We start from the raw sequence: 17976 nt of genomic DNA on the forward strand, positions 1-17976 counted from the left end.
TGAAAAACTCTTTCATGAAAATTTGATAATTTTTTAATGACGAATGAGGTTTTCTAACTAAAAACATAAATATGAATGGGAATATACTTCAGAGATATTTTACTCATAAGAATTTCTAGGGATGCCAATAATTGTGGCCAACATACATTGGAGAAAAATATATCATTTTATAATGTAAGATTCCCCCACTTTCAATTGTTTTACTTCATTGAAAGGTTATAATTTTGTGGGGTTTTTTAAAAAAAATATAAAGATCAAAAGGAAAAACAATGCAGATTTATTTTCACAAATGCCTTTGCTCATATTTATTTATAGCCTTAGTAGAGGACACTAAGTTCCTAAATTCTAATTATAAAAAGTTTAATCTAAAATCTTGCTGTTAAAAACAAAAGCTATTTAAAAAATATATATATATATTCTCTTATCTGATACATATTTGACATGTGGATGTTTACCGGGTCTTTGCGGATCTCAGAATTGTATACTCTGTACACTGATACATCACAGTGCACAGTCTTTATTTACTGTGCTGGTAGTGGTCATAAAAAATACTTAGTTGAGATTATTTCTCTGTTACATGTATGTTTATTATGGAAAGGCCAATATGAAAAATGTAAATAAAAAAGACAGAAAAATACAGCATTTACATTCAATACCCAATACAAACTGACATGATATACCAAAAAACAAATACAAAACGATACAGTACTCACGATAATTCAATATGGTTAGTCAACAATAATAGATATTGGTTATATCACATACAAAATTCTACTAGGAAAGATAACCCGCCTTATGAGTGTGTTTTTGTGGGAATAAAATGGATTAATGTGTGATTCCAGAAAATGCAGCAAAACCATAATGATATGATAATAAAAATTAAAATGCAGCACCATCTTCTGGTTTTTGAATCTGAACCTTGGCACAATTACTTCCTGAAAGAACAACTTACAAGAAATAATGATACATGTCAAAAGAAAAACAGAGATACACTTATTATACAAATTAATATTTAAATCCAGAACATCCTTAAAGGATTAAGCCGTATGTTTGCTCTATATAAACAAATGTATCTTGAGTGAGCAATAAAGAAAAAATATATATATTTGGCAATGCATAACCAGGCGCTTAATCATCTGAACCATTGGCCCTAACATGAAGGAATGTAGAAATACAGCACATAATGCATGACGTGTATATAATCCATTCCAAACGTGTCCTCTGTGCACTCTTTCAATTCAGACACTGCTCATGATGTGTGTAACAGTCATAGCAAAATAAAAACCCAAAACAATGGCTACGTTAGGGGCAATGATTTCTCTTTCAGCCTCTCCATTACTCTGGAAAGTCTTACAACAGTTTAAATGTGTTTCTGCGTGGACGTCTGGGTTGCATGTTCTTCACGGTAGACTGTTGTCGCAGTTCCTCTGTCACTCCATTGCGGGGTTCTGGCTCTGGTAAATAGAGGCCTTGTCCTTCAGAAGAGCCAGACACAGATGGCAACTCCAGCTTCCTGTAGACACGATTAAAGACAAATACTCATCATAACCAGCCACAATTGCATAACTAGTACTGCAATAAATGCATAAACTATGTATAACCTAGCCTAGGACACCAAAACAGGAAACCTAGTTTTGGTGTCAAAGATGTCTTCAGAAAACTATTTTAAATATGCACACACGTGACATTTGAGACTTTTTCAAAGCAAACAGACTTTATTTATGTTCTTTACACAATGCTATTGTACTGCATCACAAGACCTGGACTAAATCACACAAGTCAGTAGAGTGACATGCAAAACATTGTTTACATTTATGTTTAAATTATAAATATATAATCATCATTCTCTTATCTCAGGCATATTTTTTCCAATGTTTTTCTGGGTTTTGTGGATTTCTGAGTTACAGTATATTAGGGCTTCTCTCTAAAGGTCAACTAAACATTACTCCATGAAAAAAAGGCTTGGTTGGATGGTTGGCAGAAAGGCGGTGAAGTCACGTTAACATGCTGGTCCATGTGGTAACTATTTTGGGATATATATCAATAGCTATTGTTAATTTTACAATCCTATAGCCCTTTATTTAGATTAAAAATCCTTCTCATTCATTTGGTGAGGAACATGGGATTTTGAGGAGTATTTGCAAACCCTGGTATGCTGTCGGCTATAAGCCACTGCTGTAGACGCAAATTAAGTTTGGCGATTAATCGATTGTTAATTTAAACGACGATCGATCATGGGAATTTGTGTACACTGACATCCCTAGTCCAGGCATTCACCAAGTATGAAAGCGCCCTAAGATAAAAGTTTGGCTCTCAGATCGGTCCTAAATCACTTAACCTAAGACTCTAGAAGTGTTTAGGGTAAATAAGGAGCTTTCTGAGAGGATTCTTAAAAGCTTTAAGAATGCGGGCCCTGGTCACAACGACCTCTTAAAAATCCTGCTGATGTTGTCTGTCTCACATGTATGAGGCGTGACGTCATCGTAATGCCATGCTAGTGCCTACATCCAAATTTCTGCATTTCTTCTTCTCGAACAACTTGATGGAAATGCAACCAATTCACATTTGTTTTTTTCTTCTTTTTTTGAGAAAAATATTTACTTCACATTTGGAAGGAAACCCAGCCATTGAGTGGATTTACATGCACCCTAATAATGCAATTATAATGTGATTTTAGCTAAGTATTGCGATTAAATATCATGTAAACGCAATACTTTGATCATACGAGTGAGATTAAGTTCATAAATGCAGTAATCATATTTGCATTAATGTGACAAAAGTGATTGTTTGTACCTTCTGGAGGGTCTGACATGGGAGGGCTGAGGCAGTACATGTGGTATCCTCTGTCACAGTCATCACAGAACAGAAGCTGGTCCTGGGAAAGAGGATTTAAACACATTAAGAAATGTGTTCTGTTTAAGGGGGTTTGTTTGAGGGATAATGTGAGGAGACTCACGTCATTCTCAGATGTGCCACAAACATTGCAGCACTTGCACTCAATGCACTGCCAGCGGTAAGTCTTCACAGCTGCCATCATCACGGCCGTGAACTGCAGGCACGAAGGGTGTCCTTATGAGGGGTAAGAGAAAAGGGTCATGCATCAATTACGTGCTTCTGAACATAGAGGTTTGAAGTTCGTTCTGTGCCTCTGTGTCATACCTGAACGTCCACAGTCAGAGCAGGACACCAGCTCTTCAGACTGGCCAGTTTTCTGGTTCATGTTGGAGTCACCCAGGCAGAAGTCACAATAGTCATTGGGTAATGCCAGGCCATTTGGTCCTTTTTTAGGGGCTGCAATAAAACAGAGCACCAGATCAACTGTTGTCCTGCTTTCGTTAATGTTTTGACTAGCATGACTATCCAAATTAAAGCTGCAATCGATGTAGTCGTAACAAAAGTGGCAAATATTTGTAATGTCATATACAATATCCTTAAGTCACAAGGATCTACCAATATCTAACTCTTAAATATTGTAAACAAAACTATGAAAGGTGTGGTTTATACTCATAAAACATCTTGTACTTGTTAAATCCTTTAAATGCACAAGATACTGCAGTCATGAGTCATGACAGCACTTCTCATCGTTTTTGCTATAAACTGTTCATATTGTGCAGTCATCATGAATGACCACTCACTCTTGGGTTCCTCTGGTGGTGCAGGGGTGTGAATCTCTGGTTCTTCTTTGTCTTCTCCCTCCTCATCAGCCAGGTGAGAGTGAGTGTAGTGGTAACTCAAGCCTGGTCTGTTCTTATACCGTTTCCCACAGACTATTAAAACGAAAAGGTTTAAAATGAAAACAGTCGTGCAAAAAATGTTATGCATTAAAGAAAACAGGATTTCACTTAATCTTTCAGAATAAAGGCTAAATGTACTATGGAACTTTCACAACCAAAGCTTCCTCTCCAGATGACCAAAACATTTAATGGAAACTAAGCTGCAAATGTGAACCACTCAGAATTCAATTGTCATGAATCATGATACTGACATCAAAACCATGAGCACATCACCGTGTTTTAATCACTTTGGCCCCATTTACACTGCATGGTTCAAGTGACCCAATTCCGATTTTTTCCTCTCATGTGGCACACAGATCGGATATGACACGTGAACGTGTACGAAGTAAAAAAACGCATGAATTCCGATATCCTCTGATCGGATTCAGGCCTCACTCATGTGGTAATAAATCCGATATGATTCGGATGCGTGCATTAGCGTCTGCCATGTAAGCGGCCAAATCGGATATCCCCCAGTAAATGCGAGTCGTACGTCATTGAAAAAATGACAGAGGCGAATGACGTCAACTCAGGTGGACACAAACTGCGATCCAGTGTTGCCAAGTCTGCGGTTTACATGCGGTTTTGGGCTACTTTAACACAGTTTTGAGTTGCAATTGTACGGGTTTTGTTGTGAAAACCTGGCAACCCCTTCAAGGGCTCTCCTCTTTTTCTCCGTCTTAAGAGAGAAATGCTTTGGCGACTTTAACAGTGTGGAACAGTGCAGACAGCAAAACATTGTGCAATCATTTTGTCTGCGTCCATTGCATATCGCGCATATTTTACTTCCTTTCACCGGTAAGAACGACTTGAGCTGTTTCGCCAGTGTACAGTGTAAATGCAAATATCGGATACGGGTCGCTTTTGAAAAGATGATGTAAGCGGGTCGTCAAAAAAATCGGATATAGTCACCAAATCGGAATTGTGCATCAAGACCTGCAGTGTAAATGCAGCCTTAGACTACTGTTCAAAAGTTTGGGGTCTGTAAAATATTTGAATGTTTTTGAAAGAAGTTGTTTTAGTGAGAAATATATTATGCTTACAAAGGCTACATTTATTTGATCAAAGACACGTCACAGTGAAAAAAAGTAATACTGTGAAATGATTACAATGTTTTCTGTTTTAGTACATCTTGTTCATGTGATGTCAAAAATATGAATTTAATAATTTAATATTAATCATTATTGTTTTCTTTAGTGTCACATAATCATTCTGATTTTGTGTTTAAGAAACATTTCTTATTATCATCAATGTTAATATTTTGTGGGAACTGAGATTTTTGCTGAATTCTCTGATTAATAAAAAAAATCAACTGGACATCTTTTGTAACATTATAAATGTCTTTAGTGTGACTTAAACAATTGAATGTGTCCTCACAAAACTAAAAACTAAAACTATATATATATATCGAGAGAGAGAGAGAGAGAGAGAGAGAGAGAGAGAGAGAGAAAGAGAGAGAGAGAGGGAGAGAGACGGATATAGATAGATAGATAGATAGATAGATAGATAGATAGATAGATAGATAGTTAGATAGATAGATAGATAGATTTGTAAATTTGTAATGTTAAAATTCCCCCGCAAATTACCTACCATATTTCGCAGAACACTGAGGTCCTGTGATAATAGTAGTCCCGTGCGAATCGACATCTCTGTGATTTGGCCAGGATTAGGCGGATCGTATATAATTTTTGCAAGCTTTTTTCTTCCCGTGAGCATTTCTATCTTTATCTTTCACGAAGAATAAAGTCTGCATTCATAATGCGCACCGTTATGAATTCCCGTGCAGCCGCGCCCGCACGGATTAAACTTTCACTTTAGAATGATTATCAATTTGGGAGTAATCTGATTGAATGGTGTGTTTAATATTAACATCAATACTGTTCTGAATGAAAAACAGAACAGAACAGTACAGTACAATGACAAGCTTGTTTAAATAGGCGCTTTTACATTTAGATTTGAAACTGATCTTCCGCCGTATATTGTCAGCTTCTCACTCGTGATAAATTAAATCGAACTACTGCCGCTGGTCTGAGCTCAGTTCATGGCGTCTGTTCGCTAACTGAACAAAATTATGTTTATTTATTAGGCTACTTTAAAATAACCAAAACGATATTGATGCCTGTTTATGATTTCATACAGCTATCTATAACGAAGTCTTGACATCATATCCGGGAGAAGTCAGTAAATTCGAGTAAAATCACAGGCTTGCTTATCCAGTGCGAATGCGCCAAGCAAAACTCAGATGTGGGGGAGTAATTTCTAAATCACAGAGGTCCCTAGATAATACTAATCCCGTGCAAATAGTGCTTAAGACAATTTCAGGTTAAAAAGTGACCCTAATGCTACTAAAAGGATAAAAAAAAAAAAAAATACAACCTCAATACTACACATCAAAAACTCACTGTCACAAGCATACGGTTTGTCTCGATCTTCCTGGGCAGCTGCAGCAGCTTCCAATTTCTTCTTTCCATTCCCAACTCCTCGACCCTGGCAGATACAAATTACATTTTATTAACTCTATTCCCTCAGGCCATCGTATTACCCGTAACACAGGCATTATCACAAGAGGAGATTATAAATCTGTATCAGTATTCAATTAATTAACCATTAGGCGGCAGTGGCTCAGTGGTTCATGTAGGTTGTCTACTACCAACCGAAAGGTTGGTGGTTCGATCCCTGGTTCCACCTGACCAAGTGTCGAGGTGTCTGAGCAAGACACCGAACCCCAGCTGCTCCAGACGAGCTGGATGGCAGACACCGCCGTCGGTGTATGAATGAGTGTATGAATGGGTGAATGTGAGGCAATATGTTAAGTGCTTTGGATGGCCATGGGGTCTGTTGAAAGCGCTATATAAATGCAGTCCATTTAACCAACAGCAGCCTAGGCATGTTACCTTAGACTTTCCTTTTCCTCGTCTTTTTGGAGTTTCCTCCTCGAAATCTTCATCGTCAAGATCATCTAAGTATTCTTCAGGCTCAAGGATTCTCTGAGAATGACAGGAAACAATCAGCCAATGCATTCATATATGAAAGTATACATTAGATAAGAGGCCATATTGAAAAGCCCTGCTTTATACCTTCCTGATGCGTGTGGAGCCGCTGTGGCTGCTGGCCGTACTGGTTCCAGTGATCTCAGCCAGACTGGTTTCTTCCTCAGGTGGTCTGAGCTCCGTGGTCACTCGTTTATCCAGCGGCTCTCCTTTCAGCAAGGCTTCCAGACTGCTCCCGTCCAGTGGGCCCAACACATCTTTTTTTAGTCCCAGCTCCAGCTCAGCTTTGGAAAGATTACTTTCTTTAATCATTTAGTCATGATTTACAATCAAATCTAAAAAAAAAAGTTCTGATTGAGACACTTTTTGTCTAAATTTTTTTTTTTACCATATAAAGCCTGACCTATGAAATAATTGTCCCAAATATATATTCTTTATGGAATCATTCATTGAAACTTAAGACAAAATGTAAAAAAGCTTGCATGCTTTTCTGTTAAGTATCATATTTGATACATTAGGTTTTTATGGCTCATGTAACGTGAAAATAAGAAGCTCATACTCAAGGAGAAAGAAATACCATAATTGTATCCAGAGACCCAAAACATCACAAATATGCAATTTTGTGCAGTTGCTGCCATTTATATGGCCGAAAGTAAGATGAAATTATGAGTTTGTAATGTAAATCAATGAGATCTTTATCATCAGTTGTCTTTTTATATCTCCCAATAATATGTCTTACAAAGATTATATTTAAATGCTCAGATTTATTAACAAAGCTCTATGGTTTCTCTGTAGGTACTTATATTCAAGTATGATTTTTCTAAAAATGATGAATAGATAATCAAGTTAACCTAAATTGCTTCAGTATATAAATGCTTACCTCGAACTTAAAAAGTTATTTTTACATGCTTTATAAAAATATATATAGTATAAATTTCACAGCAAAAAGATGTTTACCAGACCTGAAGGGAGCATTTTTATGATTCTCCTAAAAAACTTTACTTGTGAAAAAAGAACAAAATATCAATCAGAAAATAGGAGGCTTGTAAAAATTGAGTGCAACAGGTTTTTCATAAACATTATGCACAATAATTTTAGAGGCCTTAGAAATGTGTGCACAACAATAACAACAAAAATCTACTAGTAGTGTTATAACAGAATACCAGATTTAAGTGGAGGAAAAACCAGAGCAGGGTCCTCTGGTGGGTGAGCTCTCCTTTTCTTCCTCCAGCGCCGGGCAGGGTATGTGTACAGCTGTCCTGGTGCTGTACCTTAAATAGTAATCATAAAGTCTGTATGTTAGTAACAGTAGGACAGACTGAGAAATAGAATCAGTGTAACTGGGCCGATGCCAAACCTGCACTCCTGTGTCTCTTCTCCATCCAAATGTAGCAGTTGCTTTGAGCGACTCCAGTCTGGGAGTCCAGGAAGGGCATGAGGATGCTCCTCTCGGCACACAGCCGGGCGTTATAACTATGACACTGTTCCAATGCATCTTTATAGTACTGTTCTCCAAGTCTTCAGTCCACACACACACACACACACACACACACACACACACACACACACACACACACACAATCATTTCTACATTTCTACAAAGCATGTGATTTAGATTTACTGTTTACTGATTTAGATTTACTGTTACTGTTCATCAGTTAAATCTTAGTCTTGAGAAGATAAATAAGAGTATTTTTCTATTACATTTCGTGCGTCACAACGTGCTGATATGCAAACAATGGACATCAATGGACCCCAATGTAGTATGTATTCATTTATGCCGGTGATAAAAAAGAAAGGACAATTTGATAGACATTTCTTAAAAAGTTGGACAAAGGAACCCAACAAAAAAAGCAAACTAACCAGTGACTGGCTAGTGTAACTGATATTGAAAAGTAGACACATGGCTGTAGGGCTCTTTGATGTCACAGAAAACGATGAATGAACGAGGTGCAGATTAGCAAACCAAACACCACCAGAATACTTCAGCCTGACTTTAGTATATAAAACATCCCAATTCCGCTGTAATTTAAGATTATCATACGGAGATTCATTCAAAGAGTTTACAAACTACATGTACTCACACTTTAACGATATTCTCCACGGCAGTCGCCATTGTTTTGCTGTAGTGGGCTGTTGTTGTCTACACTGCGCATGCGCACTATGATCCTTTTTTTAATCAACGCTACGTTCTCATCTTTACAGGATAACATATTTGATCCGTCATAGCAGATTAAAGCTAACCAGAATTTTTGTTTTAATTTGAAAAACTGTACGTACTATTTTACCGAAATACAAACGATACTACTAAACTAAAATATATCAAACCCATTGATCTCATACTGTGATGGGCGTGGTTACGTTGAAACGACATCTTCCGTCCGCACCGCCGCCATTTATATCGCACCGCCATTTTACATCAACCCTTGCAGAGAATAGATTACGAAGATGACGGCTCAAATGGAAAACCAACTTTGCAAGCTGTTTGTCGGCGGTCTTAATGTCCAGACCACCGACGATGGGCTGCGACAGCATTTCGAGCAGTACGGGAACCTCACGGACTGCGTGGTTGTGCAGAACCAGCAGCTGAAGCGCTCGCGTTGCTTTGGTTTCGTGACCTACTCGAGCCCGGAGGAGGCAGACGCGGCCATGGCGGCCCGACCTCATGTTCTGGACGGCAACAACGTCGAGCTGAAGAGGGCCGTTGCTCGGGAAGACGCGGGCAAGCCCGAGGCTCTCGCGAAAGTAAAGAAGATATTCATCGGCGGTCTTAAAGACGATATCGAGGAGGATCACCTCCGCGACTGTTTCTCCCAGTTCGGCGCGGTGGAGAAGGCGGAGGTGATCACAGACAAAGAGACTGGCAAGAAGCGCGGCTTCGGCTTTGTGTATTTTGAGGACAACGACTCTGCCGATAAAGCCGTGGTGCTCAAATACCACATTATTAACGGGCATAAAGTGGAAGTGAAGAAAGCCCTGACCAAGCAGGAGATGCAGGCTGCTGGTAGTCGCGGTGGCCGCGGCGGCCGAGGAGGTGGACGGGGGATGGGCAGACCGCAGAACGGCTACGGCGGGCGCGGCGGTGGCTACGGCAACTACGGTGGCGGCTACGGGGGCAACGACGGCTATGGAGGCGGATACGGTGGCGGGTATGGGGGAGGCTATGGTGACCAAATGGAGGGCTACGGCGGTGGTAACGGCTACAATGACTTTGGCAGCGGTTATGGCCAGCAGTCCTCTGGCTATGGCCCAATGAAAGGTAATTACTCGGGCAGAAGCAACGCTCCTTACTCCCGAGGTGGTGGTGGTGGTGGTTACGGCAGGGGGGGTTACGGAGGCTCGTATTAGGAGCGTTTATTAGGTCTCGTGTTAAGAGCAGCTCCTTCCCCAGCCCACATCACAGTTTTGACCACACATTATCTTCAGCTAAGTAGCCAGATTTAGCCACCTTAAAATGGCGTGGCATTGACTGAATCACTCAAGCTCCATTCAGGAGGTCACAACTTATCCAGCCTAGCAAATCATAGGTAGGGTTCACCTATCCGACTTTGCTCAAGATCTGTTACTACTAACTGTTACACATCCTTTTGCTCTCTTCCCTGAAATACTAGGGATATTTTTTTCAGCAAGACATAGGACTACTACTCTGGATCTCTACTTATTATAAGACTGGCCAGTGGTGGCTGGTGCAGGCTACCTGTTTTTCTCTCACGTTTATTTTTGTGCATTGTGATTAAGTTAACCTTAGTATTTTTGCTTGTTAGAGTTGGCATGTTTTTCTCCTTTTAGTATATGTATTGTATCTTTATTGTGTCTTTTTTCTTTTTCAAGACTTATTTAAATCTGATTTTAATTTAGAGTCAATCGCAGTGAACCCCTGTAGAGATTCAAGATTTCATTGGTTGGCATCATGCACTATCTGCATATCACGTAATCTAGTGCAACAGCCTGGTTCTCCAACTAAAATACTATTCTTAAAAAAAATATAAGTGGAAATCCTAGTAAAAAAACAAACATGATAACTGTACTTTAGCACCCGCCTAGTCCCATGTAGCATGGCAAATGACGATATAGTCTCCAACTACTTAAATATTGTGCGTGTTTCTCTAAAATATTGTTTCTGTATACGCTCAACACATTTAAATCAATAATTTTAGGGAGTTTTTAATTTGCTTGTTATTCAAATCGCTTCTTGGGATTGTAGTTTTCTCCCTCTTTAGAGCAGTGCACAGTCTTGTAACTTTGTCTGTTTTCCAAATAGGCTACTTTTTTTATTATTATTTTATACTTTAAATCAAATTTTGTAATGATGCGATTCAACCCTGTAGCTGATTTATGGTTTTTCTTAAAAATGGGGGGGAAATAATTCTGGAAACAAGGCCACTGGAAAAGTGCACGTTCACTAATGCACTTGAAGGACTTGCTGCGGAGTCTGTTGCCAACCAATGAAAGATTAAATTTGATATAATTAGGCTCGATGGCAACTAGAAGTTGTTCGTCCTAACATAAAAGTGTTGGAATAAACAAACTTCTGTGGCGTCTCAGTAAAAGCCAATGTAAATGGACTAGTTTCAAATGTTCCGGCTTACTTAAAACCCCCTCAATATTCGTTAATATAGTGACTAACGTGTGTCTCCCAATTAGTGTCATTTGTTAAATAGTTCAAGCAAACTATGAAAATATTGTCATTGGTGTTACAGTGAACCTTTTTGACGGGACTCTGAAGACAGATTTGAGTTGTTTTTCTACAGTTTAATCATTTAGTAAAGGACTTAAATGTTCTTGTCTCATTGTATTACTGCTTCAACGGAATAACCTATTGAATATTGTTTATTTCAGATACAACTGAACTGTATGTACTTCTGTTAATAAAAACCATTACTCCGTAGCCATTATGGTTCTTGACAAACTGAGCTTTATTGGGTGGCTTTGACGTATACCAGGCCCGTTTAGTGATTTGTCTTTCCAACTAGGTAAGACTAAAATTGGAGGCGCACCCTTTGCCTTTATCAGGCATTGACTCGAGTGCTCCACATTAATTACATTTCTTTGCATCAGACATGTGGAGATGTTACTATTTTCCCAACCATATGTTGTCTTTATTCTTAAAATATGTTTAGAGCTTTGTTCCAATACTTTTAGTGATCAAATAAGATGGATCTATACCTTAGCTGTGTCCACTACTACGTCATTGGATTCTCCAGGGGTACTCCAGAGATGTAGAAACCCAGCTGAAAATCCATAGGATAATCGCACCAGGTTTCCAGGTTTGTAGAAATACTTTATACACAAGACATTACATCAGGTGTGTCTTTAACATACTTTGGCTCCACCTGGACGAAAATCAGGTATTTGTGAGTCGTTAACGTAAAGCGTGCATGCACAATTTCAGCATTTCCTAAATACTAGCTGTGAATAGCGTTAACTTGCGGTGATAATGTAACACATAGAGGAAAAGTGGCAATTAGAACATGCTCTGTAGTTCAATGTGTGTGACGCTGTGGTGATTGTGGTCTATGTAGTTATGTCTTAATCCAATATTTTAGCCGATTTCCAGTTTAAGGTCAAACCGGAGAGTGGAGCTTATAGTTCCTGTATACTTGATGCATTAGTTCCAGATATTAATGACATCAAATGCAAAGGAGATCAGCATTTATTATGCAAGGTTTGTGCTTTCAGTTATTTACTTTACATCTTATCAATCCCCCTCCCCTCCTCATCTCGGTGTTTTGCTCGTGTTTTGTCCTTTTACATTTCTGGGACTCGTTAAGACGACAGTGGCTATTGTTGATAATTCAGTGAGACTAGTGAAGAGTCAACTGTAAAACCTCTTGGCATTGGCTTTTTCTTAAAAGTGAGATCTGCTACTCTCATTCTTAAAGCACAGCTCCTACATAGACCCTCCTTAAAGGCACGGTGTGTGTAAATCTGATGGGGTTTGTGTCATAGATTGACAGTAGACAGACATGTTTCAGGACACTGTTTGTTGACTTGACGCTTACATGCATCTGCATCTGTCTTCTTTTTCCACAGAGGGTATGCAATGGAAGGATTTAAATAAAATCTTACTTCCAAGTGCGGCCGCTTGATGAGCCTCTACCGTGACTGTGAATCCAGTTGCTCTGAAAAATGAAGGAAGAACTCCCAGTCATGATTTGGTGAGCAAGTTTTGAAATCTTTTATATGTACATATTAGGGGTGTAACTGTCCAAAATGACGGTACGGACCTTGTTTTTGAAGTCACAGTTTGGGACAGAAGAAGAGGGAGAAAACCAAACACAATTTCTTTCATTAAACAATGGTTTACTGAACATATTTTGTCTCTGTCTTTAAATTCAGTTATAATACGAATGTAAATTGCATATACGGCAGTTATAGCATTAACTTCTAAATTGAATTATAAAATAGTTTCTAACAGAGATGTCCAAGTCAAGTCTCTTTATTGTAATAAGTCTCTTAAGTGTTGCATCACGTATGGCGACCCATCTAGGCTGTGTAGAACACTGCAAAGCTATATATAAGGAATTCAAAGCATGTAATATGTTATTTTGACACCTATCTCTATTAACATCCCGTAGCAGCTTTGATTTTGTTATATAACGGTAAACAGGCTATTGCAACATGACAAAAACGCCAAGAATGCTTTACTTTTAAGATAATATCTGTATTTTGCCTTGGCATGAACGCACTACCGTAAAGACCAAAAATTTAGGTTCTGAAGGAAAAGGGCTCCCTTGTCTGTCGCTGAATTATAATGATAATGTGGACCTGTGAGAGCACCAGCACCACAACATACTTGGAGGAGGTCCATATTCCACGAGTAGGAATCTAGTGCGGCCCCTTTAAGAGATGCACATTCCCTAATGAACTGCCGTTTTTTTTGTGCGTGTGCCGAGCTGTCACAATTCACGTGTGAGAAACACTGACTTGGGAGTGCTCTTGTTCAGAAAAGTAACCTGCTTATTTGTTTTAGCCAATTGTAATGTATTTAGTTCAATAAAACACATGAACTGTATGTGGTGATGGTGTTAATGATTTACCTCAGACATGAGTGTGAGTGAGCTTCAGTGCGTCGCGCTCGTATGGCAGAGAATGTGCTCCGTGAAAACGCACTTCTCGATCTGGAGTCAAATATAAGTTAAGTAGAAAATATGGTGTATTATGTAGGCTATAACTGCACTTGTTTCAGAGTAGTTATTGTTAAACCTTTTCTTTCCCTATTAATGTTTGCTACTGCTGCATTACTAGCATACGGATATTGCTGATCACAATTTCTCCAACTACGGGCCACAGATCAAACAGAATGCGCACTGCGTTAATAAAATTAGTGCCGTTAAAATTAATTTGCGTTTACGCTTTATTAGCGTGTTCATTTTGACAGCCCTACTAAAAATGAACATTGTTTACGAGTCCCGCAGCTCGAGTTCAAGTCGAGTCTGAATTCTTTCGAGTCCGAGTCTCATACTCGAGTCCCCATCTCTGGTTTCTGCTGGAATTTGTATATTTATGCACTATACAATAGGTTGTACTGTATCTTTAAACATCTTCAGCTGTTTATTCTGTAACTAGCCTTAAAGAGGAAGAGATTATCGGTTCACTGCATGCGCTTCTGTTTGAACTGAGGTGTCGACAGCAATCTGTCGTGCCATATTTAAAGAGCATCAAAATGACACTGGAGACTTTGCTTCTTAATGAAAGTAACAAAACACAGAGCTTATTGTGATTTATTGGTGGTATTGTGCTGCAAATCTGTATTCGTCATGTACTGAAGCAAAATCTTCTGTTTGAATGTACAGTTACACCCAATATATAAAATGAATTAGACTGTCACACCAATTATGTTTACATTGGTTTCCCCCTCTTCTTTCTGCAGTCTAGCAGAGTTCGCATATGCTAGATTCCTGTGGACACTTGAGGCAAGATGGCTATGGTAAGATTTTGCAGTGTGTTGCATTACATTTCAGTGATTTTTACTTTAAGATCAAACCTATAGATCTATATAAATATCTGAATACATTTGATAGTATTCAAATTTATTCACAATAAGTATACAATCTAATGTATTCCCAAAAAGATGTTTGACAAATCACTTGTTTGTGATTTTGTGAAACGTCACTCTTTTTGTGGGGCTTATCAGTGATATTTATTTCTTGAAGTGGCTCCATTATGCAGTTTTAAAGTTTACCTGCAGTAGGTTTACATGAATACAAAAAAACCTTACATTTTCTAAACAGCCATTACCATATCTGAATCTGCATGCTTCAGTTGTGATGGGGAGTCCTTGACTCTATACTCTTTCCCTGCCAAACGTGGAATTTTCGGTTATTTGTGGGAATACGCTTCCAGGCCAAAAATGGTATTTTCTGTGTGTTTTCACTGTTAAACGCTAGGGGGTGCTATTATGCATCATCTGAATGAGTACTAAATCTCCTGATCAAAACACATGAGTAAGATGGAGTAAAACAAGCAATCGTATGTAATCATATGCAAATGAAAAATAACTTTATCATCAATGTTAAACATCATAAATCAAGACTGCCTGATGTTACTGAATGAAATGTGGACCCAGGACGAGCTACAAGACTGTGAAGCATTAGGAGTGTTGATGGACTTGATCTACTCCGTGTTGGATCATCACTCTGAATCTGATCTGGAAACAGTATTTCACAAAAATGTGATTTCTCATCTTTTTCATTAAAAAGTAGCTTTTTTTTAATGAAACTTACCATATTCAAGTGTTGATAAAAGAATGCAAGAAGCTAGGATAAAATGGGTTTAAAAGAAGAGGGTCAGCTCTTTTTTTTTTCCCGATATATTGCATGCTCAGATATTCCTAAAAAAATATTCTATGGGCAAATGTGTGGTATATATATATATATATATATATATACACACACATACATATATATATATATATATATATATATACACACACATACATATATATATATATATATATATATACACACACATACATATATATATATATATATATATATATATATATATATGTATATGTATATGTGTGTGTGTATATATATATATATATATATCCTTCTCAAAAAATTAGCATATCATGAAAAGGTTCTCTAAACGAGCTATTATTAACTTAATCATCTGAATCAACTAATTAACTCTAAACATCTGCAAAAGATTCCTGAGGCTTTTAAAAACTCCCAGCCTGGTTCATTACTCAAAACCGCAATCATGGGTAAGACTGCCGACCTGACTGCTGTCCAGAAGGCCATCATTGACACCCTCAAGCGAGAGGGTAAGACACAGAAAGAAATTTCTGAACGAATAGGCTGTTCCCAGAGTGCCGTATCAAGGCACCTCAGTGGGAAGTCTGTGGGAAGGAAAAAGTGTGGCAAAAAACGCTGCACAACGAGGAGAGGTTACCAGACCCTGAGGAAGATTGTGGAGAAGGACCGATTCCAGACCTCGGAGGACCTGCGGAAGCAGTGGACTGAGTCTGGAGTAGAAACATCCAGAGCCGCCGTGCACAGGCGTGTGCAGGAAATGGGCTACAGGTGCCGCATTCCCCAGGCCAAGCCACTTTTGGGCTATAGAGAAGCAGCACTGGACTGTTGCTCAGTGGTCCAAAGTACTTTTTTCGGATGAAAGCAAATTTTGCATGTCATTCGAAAATCAAGGTGCCAGAGTCTGGAGGAAGACTGGGGAGAAGGAAATGCCAAAATGCCTGAAGTCCAGTGTCAAGTACCCACAGTCAGTGATGGTCTGGGGTGCCATGTCAGCTGCTGGTGTTGGTCCACTGTGTGTTATCAAATTATCGATTTTGGAGCACTTCATCTTCATGCTTCCATCTGCTGAAAAGCTTTATGGAGATGAAGATTTGGTTTTTCAGCACGACCTGGCACCTGCTCACAGTGCCAAAACCACTGGTAAATGGTTTACTGACCATGGTATTACTGTGCTCAATTGGCCTGCCAACTCTCCTGACCTGAACCCCATAGAGAATCTGTGGGATATTGTGAAGAGAAAGTTGAGAGACGCAAGACCCAACACTCTGGATGAGCTTAAGGCCGCTATCGAAGCATCCTGGGCCTCCAGAACACCTCAGCAGCGCCACAGGCTGATCGCCTCCATGCCACGCCGCACTGAAGCAGTCATTTCTGCAAAAGGATTCCCCACCAAGTATTGAGTGCATAACTGAGCATAATTATTTGAAGGTTAACTTTTTTTGTATTAAAAACACTTTTCTTTTATTGGTCGGATGAAATATGCTAATTTTTGGGGTTTTCATGAGCTGTATGCCAAAATCATCAGTATTAAAACAATGAAAGACCTGAAATATTTCAGTTGGTGTGCAATGAATCTAAAATATATGAAAGTTTAATTTTTATCATTACATTATGGAAAAAAATGAACTTTTATCACATATGCTAATTTTGTTTGTGTGTGTATATATATATATATATATATATATATATATATATATATATATATATATATATATATATGCAATATTGATTTTCCGAAAGTTTTATTTACATCTGCTTACAGTAAGAAAAATATGTGAAATATTCTTATTCAAGGTGGAGGTAAAGAGAAAACTGAACACGTGCTTCTTCATGACGGTTTTATAATGAACACCGTAATAGTTAGTACCGATGATGAGTAGCGATTGTGCTTCATGACTGTATTTGCAGACTTTGACATTTTATGATATATGTGCATTAAGGAAAATATTTCGTTTTTACACTTGTAAAAATCTAAAAATAGATTTAGAATTTTATGTTTTGGATTTTCTAGATGTATTAAGCCGAATATTGGAAAAAAGCATAATGGGGCACGAAGTCAAGAGGGTGTAGATTGTAGCAGGACATTTCTGCTTTGATGTAGTGCATTTGTCCCCCAACCTTATCTTTTGTGTTTTTTAATCTGTTATGCGCGCTCTTCTAAATGTCTGGTCTTGTTGTCTTCACAGGACGAATGCCAAGATGATGCCATGATGGTAGAACCTGGAGGGCGGCCTAAACTGCGGCTGAATCAAATGCAAACAGTGATCGAAATCATTGTACATGTGCATATGAACAGGAATGAACCTGACATTGAATGTCTGTATTGAATTCAATAATAAAAAAACTAACTGGATATTTTCTGAGTCTGTTATTAAGGTTTAAATGCAAAAATGTTGTCTTGTAGATTGGGGGAAAAAAAGTGAACAACGAGGAACATTTACTTGGCTTTAA

The 17976-nt window shown here is 38.5% G+C and overlaps 2 protein-coding genes across 4 annotated transcripts; one reads left to right on the top strand and one right to left on the bottom strand.

The window, feature by feature from the left end:
* Positions 1 to 562: 562 nt before the first annotated feature.
* dpf2l (D4, zinc and double PHD fingers family 2, like) lies at positions 563 to 9015 on the bottom strand. 2 transcript variants are annotated; one of them, XM_067458010.1, is made up of 11 exons: positions 8848 to 9015; positions 8121 to 8281; positions 7927 to 8034; positions 6851 to 7047; positions 6668 to 6760; positions 6176 to 6260; positions 3636 to 3767; positions 3160 to 3291; positions 2957 to 3069; positions 2794 to 2875; positions 563 to 1513 (listed from the first exon to the last, which is right to left on the bottom strand). In XM_067458010.1, the coding sequence occupies exons 1-11, from the start codon at positions 8877 to 8879 to the stop codon at positions 1431 to 1433; spliced, it is 1218 nt and encodes a 405-aa protein (XP_067314111.1). In that variant the 5' UTR covers positions 8880 to 9015; the 3' UTR covers positions 563 to 1430. The 2 variants fall into 2 exon arrangements, with proteins under 2 accessions (XP_067314111.1, XP_067314110.1); XM_067458009.1 differs by having other exon boundaries at positions 2794 to 3069.
* A 54-nt stretch (positions 9016 to 9069) lies between these two features.
* hnrnpa0a (heterogeneous nuclear ribonucleoprotein A0a) lies at positions 9070 to 17878 on the top strand. Of its 2 annotated transcripts, XM_067458012.1 has the most exons (4): positions 9070 to 10022; positions 12797 to 12921; positions 14637 to 14693; positions 17712 to 17878. In XM_067458012.1, exons 1-2 carry the CDS (start codon positions 9212 to 9214, stop codon positions 12850 to 12852), a joined length of 867 nt encoding a protein of 288 aa, XP_067314113.1. In that variant the 5' UTR covers positions 9070 to 9211; the 3' UTR covers positions 12853 to 12921; positions 14637 to 14693; positions 17712 to 17878. The 2 variants fall into 2 exon arrangements, with proteins under 2 accessions (XP_067314113.1, XP_067314112.1); XM_067458011.1 differs by having other exon boundaries at positions 9070 to 12921.
* The last annotated feature ends 98 nt before the right edge of the window (positions 17879 to 17976 follow it).

Source organism: Pseudorasbora parva, chromosome 11, assembly GCF_024679245.1.
Source record: "Pseudorasbora parva isolate DD20220531a chromosome 11, ASM2467924v1, whole genome shotgun sequence".
Classification (NCBI taxonomy): domain Eukaryota; kingdom Metazoa; phylum Chordata; class Actinopteri; order Cypriniformes; family Gobionidae; genus Pseudorasbora; species Pseudorasbora parva.